We start from the raw sequence: 14,002 nt of genomic DNA on the forward strand, positions 1-14,002 counted from the left end.
CCATCACAGTGCCAGCCACAGTTCTCCCATATCCCTCAGAGTACATCATCACAGTGCCAGCCACAGTTCCCCTGTATCCCCAGAGTACGCCATCACAGTGCCAGCCACAGTTCTCCTGTATCCCCCAGAGTACACCATCACAGTGCCAGCCACAGTTCCCCCGTATCCCCAGAGTACGCCATCACAGTGCCAGCCACAGTTCCCCCGTATCCCCCAGAGTACACCATCACAGTGCCAGTCACAGTTCCCCCATATCCCCCAGAGTACACCATCACAGTGCCAGCCACAGTTCTCCCATATCCCCCAGAGTACATCATCACAGTGCCAGCCACAGTTCCCCTGTATCCCCCAGAGTACGCCATCACAGTGCCAGCCACAGTTCCACCATATCCCCCAGAGTACACCATCACAGTGCCAGCCACAGTTCCCCCATATACCCCAGAGTACACCATCACAGTACCAGCCACAGTTCCCCCATATACCCCAGAGTACACCATCACAGTGCCAGCCACAGTTCCCCCATATACCCCAGAGTACACCATCACAGTGCGAGCCGCAGTTCTCCCATATCCCCCAGAGTACACCATCACAGTGCCAGCCACAGTTCCCCCGTATCCCCCAGAGTACACCATCACAGTGCCAGCCACAGTTCCCCCATATCCCCCAGAGTACACCGTCACAGTGCCAGCCACAGTTCCCCTGTATCCCCAGAGTACACCATCACAGTATCAGCCACAATTCCCCCATATCCCCCAGAGTACACCATCACAGTGCCAGCCTCAGTTCCCCCGTATCCCCCAGAGTACACCATCACAGTGCGACCCACAGTTCCCCCATATCCTCCAGAGTACACCATCACAGTACCAGCCACAGTTCCCCCATATACCTCAGAGTACACCATCACAGTGCCAGTCACAGTTCCCCCATATCCCCCAGAGTACACCATCACAGTGCCAGCCACAGTTCCCCCGTATCCCCCAGAGTACACCATCACAGTGCCAGCCACAGTTCCCCCATATCCCCCAGAGTACACCATCACAGTGCCAGCCACAGTTCCCCTGTATCCCCAGAGTACACCATCACAGTACCAGCCACAATTCCCCCATATCCCCCAGAGTACACCATCACAGTGCCAGTCACAGTTCCCCCATATACCCCAGAGTACACCATCACAGTGCCAGTCACAGTTCCCCCGAATCCCCCAGAGTACACCATCACAGTGCGACCCACAGTTCCCCCGTATCCCCCAGAGTACACCATCACAGTACCAGCCACAGTTCCCCCATATACCCCAGAGTACACCATCACAGTGCCAGCCACAGTTCCCCCATATACCCCAGAGTACACCATCACAGTGCCAGCCACAGTTCCCCCATATCCCCCAGAGTACACCATCACAGTGCCAGTCAGTTCCCCTGTATCCCCCAGAGTACGCCATCACAGTGCCAGCCACAGTTCCCCCATATACCCCAGAGTACACCATCACAGTGCCAGTCACAGTTCCCCCATATACCCCAGAGTACACCATCACAGTGCCAGTCACAGTTCCCCCATATACCCCAGAGTACACCATCACAGTGCCAGCCACAGTTCCCCCATATCCCCCAGAGTACACCATCACAGTGCGACCCACAGTTCCCCTGTATCCCTCAGAGTACGCCATCACAGTGCCAGCCACAGTTCCCACATATACCCCAGAGTACACCATCACAGTGCGACCCACAGTTCCCCATATACCCCAGAGTACACCATCACAGTGCCAGCCACAGTTCCCCCATATCCCCCAGAGTACACCATCACAGTGCCAGCCACAGTTCCCCCATATCCCCCAGAGTACACCATCACAGTACCAGCCACAGTTCCCCCATATCCCCCAGAGTACACCATCACAGTGCTTCCCACAGTTCCCCTGTATCCCCCAGAGTACACCATCACAGTGCGACCCACAGTTCCCCCGTATCCCCCAGAGTACACCATCACAGTGCCAGTCAATTCCCCTGTATCCCCCAGAGTACGCCATCAGAGTGCCAGCCACAGTTCCCCCATATACCCCAGAGTACACCATCACAGTGCCAGTCACAGTTCCCCCATATACCCCAGAGTACACCATCACAGTGCCAGTCACAGTTCCCCCATATACCCCAGAGTACACCATCACAGTGCCAGTCACAGTTCCCCCATATACCCCAGAGTACACCATCACAGTGCTAGCCACAATTCCCCCATATCCCCCAGAGTACACCATCACAGTGCGACCCACAGTTCCCCTGTATCCCACAGAGTACACCATCACAGTGCGACCCACAGTTCCCCATATACCCCAGAGTACACCATGACAGTGCCAGCCACAGTTCCCCCATATCCCCCAGAGTACACCATCACAGTGCCAGCCACAGTTCCCCCATATCCCCCAGAGTACACCATCACAGTACCAGCCACAGTTCCCCCATATCCCCCAGAGTATACCATCACAGTGCGACCCACAGTTCCCCATATACCCAGAGTACACCATCACAGTGCCAGCCACAGTTCCCCCATATACCCCAGAGTACACCATCACAGTGCCAGCCACAGTTCCCCCATATCCCCCCAGAGTACACCATCACAGTGCCAGCCACAGTTCCCCATATCCCCCAGAGTACACCATCACAGTACCAGCCACAGTTCCCCCATATACCCCAGAGTACACCATCACAGTGCCAGCCTCAGTTCCCCCGTATCCCCCAGAGTACGCCATCACAGTGCGACCCACAGTTCCCCCGTATCACCAGAGTACACCATCACAGTGCCAGCCACAGTTCCCCCATATCCCCCAGAGTATGCCATCACAGTGCGACCCACAGTTCCCCCGTATCCCCAGAGTACACCATCACAGTGCGACCCACAGTTCCCCCATATACCCCAGAGTACACCATCACAGTGCCAGCCACAGTTCCCCCATATACCCCAGAGTACACCATCACAGTGCGACCCACAGTTCCCCATATACCCCAGAGTATACCATCACAGTGCCAGCCACAGTTCCCCCATATACCCCAAAGTACACCATCACAGTGCCAGCCACAGTTCCCCCATATACCCCAGAGTACACCATCACAGTGCCAGCCACAGTTCCCCCATATCCCCCAGAGTACACCATCACAGTGCGACCCACAGTTCCCCCATATCCCCCAGAGTACACCATCACAGTACCAGCCACAGTTCCCCCGTATCCCCCAGAGTACACCATCACAGTGCCAGCCACAGTTCCCCCATATCCCCCAGAGTACACCATCACAGTGCGACCCACAGTTCCCCCATATCCCCCAGAGTACACCATCACAGTGCCAGCCTCAGTTCCCCCGTATCCCCCAGAGTACACCATCACAGTGCCAGTCACAGTTCCCCCATATACCCCAGAGTACACCATCACAGTGCCAGTCACAGTTCCCCCATATACCCCAGAGTACACCATCACAGTGCCAGCCACAGTTCCCCCATATACCCCAGAGTACACCATCACAGTGCCAGCCACAGTTCCCCCATATCCCCCAGAGTACACCATCACAGTGCGACCCACAGTTCCCCTGTATCCCCCAGAGTACGCCATCACAGTGCCAGCCACAGTTCCCCCGTATCCCCCAGAGTACACCATCACAGTGCCAGTCACAGTTCCCCCATATACCCCAGAGTACACCATCACAGTGCCAGTCACAGTTCCCCCATATACCCCAGAGTACACCATCACAGTGCCAGTCACAGTTCCCCCATATCCTCCAGAGTACACCATCACAGTGCCAGCCACAGTTCCCCCATATCCCCCAGAGTACACCATCACAGTGCCAGCCACAGTTCCCCCATATACCCCAGAGTACACCATCACAGTGCCAGCCACAGTTCCCCCATATCCCCCAGAGTACACCATCACAGTGCGACCCACAGTTCCCCTGTATCCCCCAGAGTACACCATCACAGTGCCAGCCACAGTTCCCCCATATCCCCCAGAGTACACCATCACAGTGCCAGCCACAGTTCCCCCATTTACCCCAGAGTACACCATCACAGTGCCAGCCACAGTTCCCCCATATACCCCAGAGTACACCATCACAGTGCGACCCACAGTTCCCCTGTATCCCCCAGAGTACACCATCACAGTACCAGCCACAGTTCCCCCGTATCCCCCAGAGTACACCATCACAGTGCCAGTCACAGTTCCCCCATTTACCCCAGAGTACACCATCACAGTGCCAGCCACAGTTCCCCCATATACCCCAGAGTACACCATCACAGTGCCAGCCACAGTTCCCCCATATCCCCCAGAGTACACCATCACAGTGCGACCCACAGTTCCCCTGTATCCCCCAGAGTACACCATCACAGTGCCAGCCACAGTTCCCCCATATCCCCCAGAGTACACCATCACAGTGCCAGCCACAGTTCCCCCATATACCCCAGAGTACACCATCATAGTGCGACCCACAGTTCCCCCGTATCCCCCAGAGTACACCATCACAGTGCCAGCCTCAGTTCCCCCGTATCCCCCAGAGTACACCATCACAGTGCGACCCACAGTTCCCCCATATCCCCAGAGTACACCATCATAGTGCGACCCACAGTTCCCCCGTATCCCCCAGAGTACACCATCACAGTGCCAGCCACAGTTCCCCCATATCCCCCAGAGTACACCATCACAGTGCCAGCCTCAGTTCCCCCGTATCCCCCAGAGTACACCATCACAGAGCCAGCCACAGTTCCCCCGTATCCCCCAGAGTACACCATCACAGTGCCAGCCACAGTTCCCCCGTATCCCCCAGAGTACACCATCACAGTGCCAGCCACAGTTCCCCCGTATCCCCCAGAGTACACCATCACAGTGCCAGCCACAGTTCCCCCGTATCCCCCAGAGTACACCATCATATTGCGACCCACAGTTCCCACGTATCCCCTAGAGTACACCATCACAGTGCCAGCCTCAGTTCCCCCGTATCCCCAGAGTACACCATCACAGTGCCAGCCTCAGTTCCCCCGTATCCCCCAGAGTACACCATCACAGTGCGACCCACAGTTCCCCCATATCCCCAGAGTACACCATCATAGTGCGACCCACAGTTCCCCCGTATCCCCCAGAGTACACCATCACAGTGCCAGCCACAGTTCCCCCGTATCCCCAGAGTACACCATCACAGTGCCAGCCTCAGTTCCCCCGTATCCCCCAGAGTACACCATCACAGTGCGACCCACAGTTCCCCCATATCCCCAGAGTACACCATCACAGTGCCAGCCACAGTTCCCCCGTATCCCCCAGAGTACACCATCATAGTGCCAGCCACAGTTCCCCCGTATCCCCCAGAGTACACCATCACAGTGCCAGCCACAGTTCCCCCGTATCCCCCAGAGTACACCATCATAGTGCGACCCACAGTTCCCCCGTATCTCCTAGAGTACACCATCACAGTGCCAGCCTCAGTTCCCCCGTATCCCGAGAGTACACCATCACAGTGCCAGCCTCAGTTCCCCCGTATCCCCCAGAGTACACCATCACAGTGCGACCCACAGTTCCCCCATATCCCCAGAGTACACCATCACAGTGCCAGCCACAGTTCCCCCGTATCCCCCAGAGTACACCATCATAGTGCCAGCCACAGTTCCCCCGTATCCCCCAGAGTACACCATCACAGTGCCAGCCACAGTTCCCCCGTATCCCCCAGAGTACACCATCACAGTGCGAGCCACAGTTCTCCCGTATCCCCCAGAGTACACCATCACAGTGCGACCCACAGTTTCCCCATATCCCCAGAGTACACCATCATAGTGCGACCCACAGTTCCCCCGTATCCCCCAGAGTACGCCATCACAGTGCCAGCCACAGTTCCCCCGTATCCCCCAGAGTACGCCATCACAGTGCCAGCCACAGTTCCCCCGTATCCCCAGAGTACACCATCACAGTGCCAGTCACAGTTCCCCCGTATACCCCAGAGTACGCCATCACAGTGCGACCCACAGTTCCCCCATATCCCCAGAGTACACCATCATAGTGCGACCCACAGTTCCCCCGTATCCCCCAGAGTACACCATCACAGTGCCAGCCACAGTTCCCCCGTATACCCCAGAGTACACCATCACAGTGCGACCCACAGTTCCTCCATATCCCCAGAGTACACCATCATAGTGCGACCCACAGTTCCCCCGTATCCCCCAGAGTACACCATCACAGTGCTAGCCACAGTTCCCCCGTATCCCCCAGAGTACGCCATCACAGTGCCAGCCACAGTTCCCCCGTATCCCCCAGAGTACACCATCACAGTGCCAGCCACAGTTCCCCCGTATCCCCCAGAGTACACCATCACAGTGCCAGCCACAGTTCCCCCGTATCCCCCAGAGTACACCATCATAGTGCCAGCCACAGTTCCCCCATATCCCCCAGAGTACACCATCACAGTGCCAGCCACAGTTCCCCCGTATCCCCCAGAGTACGCCATCACAGTGCCAGCCACAGTTCCCCCGTATCCCCCAGAGTACACCATTACAGTGCCAGCCACAGTTCCCCCGTATCCCCCAGAGTACACCATTACAGTGCCAGCCACAGTTCCCCCATATGCCCCAGAGTACACCATCACAGTGTCAGCCACAGTTCCCCCATATCCCCCAGAGTACACCATCACAGTGTCAGCCACAGTTCCCCCATATCCCCCAGAGTACGTCATGACAGTGCCAGCCACAGTTCCCCCATATCCCCCAGAGTACACCATCACAGTGTCAGCCACAGTTCCCCCATATCCCCCAGAGTACACCATCACAGTGTCAGCCACAGTTCCCCCATATCCCCCAGAGTACGCCATCACAGTGCCAGCCACAGTTCCCCCGTATCCCCCAGAGTACGCCATCACAGTGCCAGCCACAGTTCCCCCGTATCCCCCAGAGTACGCCATCACAGTGCCAGCCACAGTTCCCCCGTATCCCCCAGAGTACACCATCACAGTGCCAGCCACAGTTCCCCCGTATCCCCCAGAGTACGCCATCACAGTGCCAGCCACAGTTCCCCCGTATCCCCCAGAGTACACCATCACAGTGCTTGCCACAGTTCTCCTGTATCCCCCAGAGTACGCCATCACAGTGCCAGCCACAGTTCCCCCGTATCCCCCAGAGTACGCCATCACAGTGCCAGCCACAGTTCTCCTGTATCCCCCAGAGTACACCATCACAGTGCCAGCCACAGTTCTCCCGTATCCCCCAGAGTACATCATCACAGTGCCAGCCACAGTTCCCCTGTATCCCCAGAGTACGTCATCACAGTGCCAGCCACAGTTCTCCTGTATCCCCCAGAGTACACCATCACAGTGCCAGCCACAGTTCCCCCGTATCCCCAGAGTACGCCATCACAGTGCCAGCCACAGTTCCCCCGTATCCCCAGAGTATACCATCACAGTGCCAGCCACAGTTCCCCCGTATCCCCAGAGTACGCCATCACAGTGCCAGCCACAGTTCCCCTGTATCCCCAGAGTACGCCATCACAGTGCCAGCCACAGTTCTCCTGTATCCCCCAGAGTACACCATCACAGTGCCAGCCACAGTTCCCCCGTATCCCCAGAGTACGCCATCACAGTGCCAGCCACAGTTCCCCCGTATCCCCAGAGTACGCCATCACAGTGCCAGCCACAGTTCTCCTGTATCCCCCAGAGTACGCCATCACAGTGCCAGCCACAGTTCTCCTGTATCCCCCAGAGTACACCATCACAGTGCCAGCCACAGTTCTCCCATATCCCCCAGAGTACATCATCACAGTGCCAGCCACAGTTCCCCTGTATCCCCAGAGTACGCCATCACAGTGCCAGCCACAGTTCTCCTGTATCCCCCAGAGTACACCATCACAGTGCCAGCCACAGTTCTCCCATATCCCCCAGAGTACACCATCACAGTGCCAGCCACAGTTCTCCCATATCCCTCAGAGTACATCATCACAGTGCCAGCCACAGTTCCCCTGTATCCCCAGAGTACGCCATCACAGTGCCAGCCACAGTTCTCCTGTATCCCCCAGAGTACACCATCACAGTGCCAGCCACAGTTCTCCCATATCCCCCAGAGTACGCCATCACAGTGCCAGCCACAGTTCTCCTGTATCCCCCAGAGTACACCATCACAGTGCCAGCCACAGTTCCCCCGTATCCCCAGAGTACGCCATCACAGTGCCAGCCACAGTTCCCCCGTATCCCCCAGAGTACACCATCACAGTGCCAGTCACAGTTCCCCCATATCCCCCAGAGTACACCATCACAGTGCCAGCCACAGTTCTCCCATATCCCCCAGAGTACATCATCACAGTGCCAGCCACAGTTCCCCTGTATCCCCAGAGTACGCCATCACAGTGCCAGCCACAGTTCCCCTGTATCCCCAGAGTACGCCATCACAGTGCCAGCCACAGTTCTCCTGTATCCCCCAGAGTACACCATCACAGTGCCAGCCACAGTTCCCCCGTATCCCCAGAGTACGCCATCACAGTGCGACCCACAGTTCCCCATATCCCCCAGAGTACACCATCACAGTGCCAGCCACAGTTCCCCCATATCCCCCAGAGTACGCCATCACAGTGCCAGCCACAGTTCCCCCGTATCCCCCAGAGTACGCCATCACAGTGCCAGCCACAGTTCCCCCGTATCCCCAGAGTACGCCATCACAGTGCCAGCCACAGTTCCCCCGTATCCCCCAGAGTACACCATCACAGTGCCAGCCACAGTTCCCCCATGATGGCGCCCAGCACTATGCCGGAGCTGCGCTTTGTCCTCTTCTTCTGTCCCCAGTACATGTTGGGTGTAAGACTGACGTGAGCTATTCCCTCCATTTTGGCTCCTCACATATTAACCCTTTGTCTTTCTGACAGGTGCTGCCGGTCGCCATTGTGAGTTTGTTACGTAACTGCTCGGTGGCGGAGGCCAGGACACGTCTGGAGTCATCCGAGAGCATACGGGCGGCCATCGAAGCTTCTCACAGCGTCCCAGGAAGGAAGCGTGTGGCGGAGAGTGCGGAGACGGCGGGACGCAGCCGATAGATTCCCGGGATCCATCGCAGCCTCACGGCATTTTTATAATTTTTTTTATCTTTATTAAAAGTTGTGTAAATTGAATCAAATTGTGCACCAATCAGAAGACAGGAACTTGTCACATGATCTGACAGCAGCCGGACTGAATAGTAAGAGGAGTCAGAGTACAAAACCAGGCATCTGTTTCCATGGCAACAGACAACACAACCGTCCCCGTGTATTCATGACCTGCCGACCTCCACGGGGCAGGTAATGTATCCTCCGGGGCGTGAGGGGGCACACAACATGCTGGGAGTTGTAGTCCAGTGACAGGGAATTAGAGGAGCTTCCCGGAGGAGCTGTCCTGACTCCTGAGCTCTGAACCCGCAGCTCCACAAGCAGCGGAGAAGATCTTACACCGGCGGTGGTGACACATAGAGGCCTCTGTACTACAGGTGTGATATTACTGCTGTATATACTACAGGTGTGATATTACTGCTGTATATACTACAGGTGTGATATTACTGCTGTATATACTACAGGTGTGATATGACTGCTGTATATACTACAGGTGTGATATTACTGCTGTATATACTACAGGTGTGATATTACTGCTGTATATACTACAGGTGTGATATTACTGCTGTATATACTACAGGTGTGATATTACTGCTGTATATACTACAGGTGTGATATTACTGCTGTATATACTACAGGTGTGATATTACTGCTGTATACACTACAGGTGTGATATTACTGCTGTATACAGTCACTCTCCACATCACCTCTGTCCCCATCAGGGCTCACTACATTCACTATCAATCTCTGGAGTCTGGGAGGAAGCCGGAGGAAAGCCACGAAACACGGGGGGAACATGCCGACTCCACGCAGATATCATCCTGGTGGGATGTAAGTCCAGGACTTCAGTGATGCAAAGCAATAGTACTAACCACTGAGCCACCGTGTGCTAACCACAGAGCCCACATGGCTAACTACTAAGCCACCATGTGCTAACTACTGAGCCACCATATGCTAACCACTGAGCCCCACATGTGGTAACTACTGAGCCCCCATGGCTAACTACTGAGCCCCCATGGCTAACTACTGAGCCACCATGTGCTAACTACTGAGCCACCATTTGCTAACTACTGAGCCACCATGTGCTAACCACTGAGCCCCATATGTGGTAACTACTGAGCCCCCATGGCTAACTACTGAGCCTAAGAAAACTGACTGAACAACAATATAATCTGAACTGGTGCATAACCAAAAAAAGTCATATAGCAAATAGATAATGGCTGCACTCAACATTTATTGTGCTAAGACAAGGAAATGTGCAATACATGAAATGTGAATAGCATAATGGCTAGGGAAATTTATGAAAAAACACATGAGATTCTTAGCACAAAAGCAGGCTTTACCATGTTATTAGCCATAGGTAAGTGTTCACACTAGGCAGTCAGCTCAGTTACCCATCCGATCTGAGATCACCTTGACGTTTTGGTGGATGGGCTCACAACGTTTGGCCAAATATTGTGGTAAGAATCTCATGTGTTTTTTCATAAATTTCCCTAGCCATTATGCTATTCACATTTCATATATTGCACATTTCCTTGTCTTAGCACAGTAAATTTTGAGTGCAGCCATTGATCTATTTGCTAACTACTGAGCCACCATGGCTAACTACTGAGCCACCATGTGCTAACCACTGAGCCACCATGCACTAACCACTGAGCCACCATGTGCTAACCACTGAGCCACCATGTGTAACCGAGTTATTGCTTGCTAATCACTGAGCCATCATGTTCTAACCACTGAGCCCCCATCTGTAACTGAGTTACTGCTTGCTAATCACTGAGCCCCTGCATACTAACCAATGAGCCCCATGTGATAACCATTGAGCCCGGTGTGTAACTGAGTTACTGCTTGCTAACCACTGAGTACCCTCATGCTAACCACTGAGCCCCATGTGTAAACAAGTTACTGCTTGCTAACCACTGAGTCCCTGTATACTAACAACTGAGCCCACATGTGTATAAGTTCCTGCGTGCTAACCACTGAGCCTCCGTCCTGCCTTGTATTACACCCATGTGATATTTCCCTGGAGTTTTCTTCCTGCACATTTTGGACTTTGCTTCCCGGACTGTGGACTGGTGAGGACTTCTGTGGGCTTTCTGCCATTCTCAGGCTTCTACTTTCCGACACGTCTCAGGTCAGGGAGATTGCTTGGGGTATGAGGAAGCAGGTTGTGCAGTCCCTTGCCAGGTCCGCCCCGCACATTCCACCTGTATATTGTGATCTTACTTCCTCATAGTCGCAGTCATCAGGAGCCCAGGATGGGGCAGACTTTGTGTAGAAGATGCTGTCCCTGCTGTTCGTGCTGTCCCTGCCACCGGGAGCCATATACGGACCCGACCTTCCCAGAACTGGAGATCACACGAGCCGATAAAGTTCTGAAACACTCCGAGAGCAAGTTCTACTCATTCAATAAAGCCCATAATGAGGAGAAAGCCAAGAGGGACAATGCTCCCATCACCCACCAAAAACAGATCATTACCCTGAAGAGGGAGGATGACATCATCAACGGTGAGGATAACCTCGGATTTGTGGACACTTTAGACCATTCTAAGAATGTGACGAATCACCGTCCCCCAAACTCCATCACTGGACTGAGCACCCAAAACGATGACATCCCCCCTACAAATGCAGAACCAGACGGAAATAAAAGATTCAGTGCCATGTCCCGGGACCTCCGAGCCAAGCAGGTCTCAACCTACAACTATAAACCGCGCTCCTCCTTGGACCTAGACATAAAGAAGGGGCAAAAGGTGGAGATTATCGAAGACCGAGGAGAATGGGTGATCGCAAGGACCATTGATCGCACTGAAGAAAGCAAAACCGGCTATATCCCCAAGTCCTACCTGGCCAACGAGGGGAGTCTGGAGGCAGAGGAGTAAGTAATATGTCCTGTCTTACATGGTTACTGTGTCATCTGTATCCTAGAGCAGACTGTTGTGTATGGCATGCTCGTCATCTCCTGAAATGTCCAGGAGGTTCCCGAAACCTCCCAGAAACTAGCAGCTCCAGAAAGTTCCTTGTTCATTTATCGGGGATGCTCCATCATTAAGTGTCCAAACACACATTCAGAGGGCAGAAAACCGGTATGGAGCAGGTGGCCAAGATAACATGGAAGGGCATGGCCTGCAAAAGGGGGGAACAAAAGGTAAAAGTAGAGCCAACACTCCACCATCAGTCATTCGTGGTCCAGTGAGGGACATATCCATCAGAACATCTCTACAGTCCAGAGGTTTCAGTAAGTGGGGAGCATTACACAGAGAAGGACTTGGGATTGGCGGTAAGGTCGGCACCCTACGCCTAGAGGTGTCCTTCACCTGGCACATCCACCTTATTTAGGGTTAATTACAGCAGGCAGAGGCCATGAGGTCCATGTGACATGGAGGACACTGATGGGCCCTATGAGAACCTGCTACGATCACACTAAGTACAGACCTCCCATCTGTCTCATTGTGTGCCCTCCTGATTACCAAAGTCACCTTGTTATCATGTCAGCAGTTGTCCACCTCAATGACTAAAGGCCGGAAACCAGTGGCCGATATCGAGTCTGTCATGGGCTCATGCCACTGATAGCCCCTGCGTGTCACCTCAGACCAATTAAATGCCATCCCATATGCAGGATATTGCTTGGGGGCCACATACTTAGCGCTGTGGCCCCAGGGACACATCAATGTCCACTGAATAAATATGTCACCAAATGTGAAGATTCATTGTTTTAAGGGGTTGTCGAGAGAGAAAAAATGTTATCAAAAGACTTAGAAAAAATAAAAGAAGCAAAACTTGCCTCACCGATCCCGGCCTAATGGGGGCCACCCGTCTGCCACCCTTACCGGGGTATTCCTGTACTTGTGGATGAAGGTCCAGCTCTGGGGCACAGAGATGGGAGGTAATGAGCCATCTACGTCAGCGGTGGTGAGAATGTCTCCTGGAATTGCTGCTATGCAAGAATGTGGAGCCTAAAGTAAAATTCAGCCACTATCGTGAAGGCGGGGGGACACCCGGAAACAAGCATGGGCCCCCAATATCAGGGTGAAGGCTGGAGACATGATCCAGCAGTCGTCTATGGGTGGTCCTCCAAGCCTGCAGCTCAGGTGGTAGATGAGGAGGGTACACATCAGCCCCCAGGTGTGGCATGGGGGGTACAATCTCATGATGCACCCACTGTGGGGCCACTGACCAGTGACAGTCATGATAACTATCCCGACCAATCAGTGATGGACAGCAGTGTAATAGATGACCTCATCAGAAACCCAAGGGATCAAAGTGATCGGAGATTTCAGCCTTCTGGATCCTGCCAGAGACTTCACTCTGATCTAAAGATCAAACACGCAGAATTCACTGCGATAATCTAGTGTGATCCACTCCTACATCTAACCTCAATCTAATAATACGTATGATCCAGAGCGCTCCATTCATAGGCGGGATCCAAAATGATCCACTAATACATATGATCCAGAGCGATCCATTCATAGGCGGGATCCAAAGTGATCCACTAATAGTTGTGATCCAGAGAGATCAATTATTTGGTATGATCCAAAGTGATATCTGTCATGGAATGGTGAATGCCTTGAAAAAGTCTTCAAACCCCGTGAACTTTTCCACATTTTTTCACTTTACACAAACTTCAATGTACGTTATCGGGATTTTCTGTGACACAAAGTAACAAATATTAGTGACAAAAATGAAATGATCCGGGGTGATCCGGGGTGTACTAATTATCCTAATAATATAAATCTGTACATGGTGCCGTACATTTACATTCACTCCCTGAGTCAGTACTGTGTAGGACCACCTTTCTCTGCAGTCTTTTGGGGTCGGTCTCTCCTCCTTTCTCTGCAGTCTTTTGGGGTCTGTCTCTCCACCTTTCTCTGCAGTCTTTTGGGGTCTGTCTCTCCCCCTTTCTCTGCAGTCTTTTGGGGTCTGTCTCTCCCACCT

At 53.7% G+C, this 14,002-nt stretch overlaps 2 protein-coding genes across 2 annotated transcripts in view; both read left to right on the top strand.

Moving 5' to 3' along the window:
* Positions 1-9,102, top strand: part of GCKR (glucokinase regulator) — a 94,572-nt gene extending 85,470 nt beyond the window's left edge. The window contains exon 20 of the mRNA XM_077291939.1: positions 8,855-9,102. Coding sequence (XP_077148054.1) covers positions 8,855-9,022 — 168 coding nt within the window. The 3' untranslated portion in view covers positions 9,023-9,102. The remainder of the gene's footprint in view (positions 1-8,854) is intronic.
* A 2,155-nt stretch (positions 9,103-11,257) lies between these two features.
* LOC143808839 (tyrosine-protein kinase-like) overlaps positions 11,258-14,002 on the top strand; it is a 63,242-nt gene continuing 60,497 nt past the window's right edge. The window contains exon 1 of the mRNA XM_077291940.1: positions 11,258-11,945. Coding sequence (XP_077148055.1) covers positions 11,329-11,945 — 617 coding nt within the window. The 5' untranslated portion in view covers positions 11,258-11,328. The remainder of the gene's footprint in view (positions 11,946-14,002) is intronic.

This window comes from Ranitomeya variabilis, chromosome 2 (assembly GCF_051348905.1).
Source record: "Ranitomeya variabilis isolate aRanVar5 chromosome 2, aRanVar5.hap1, whole genome shotgun sequence".
Classification (NCBI taxonomy): Eukaryota; Metazoa; Chordata; class Amphibia; order Anura; family Dendrobatidae; genus Ranitomeya; species Ranitomeya variabilis.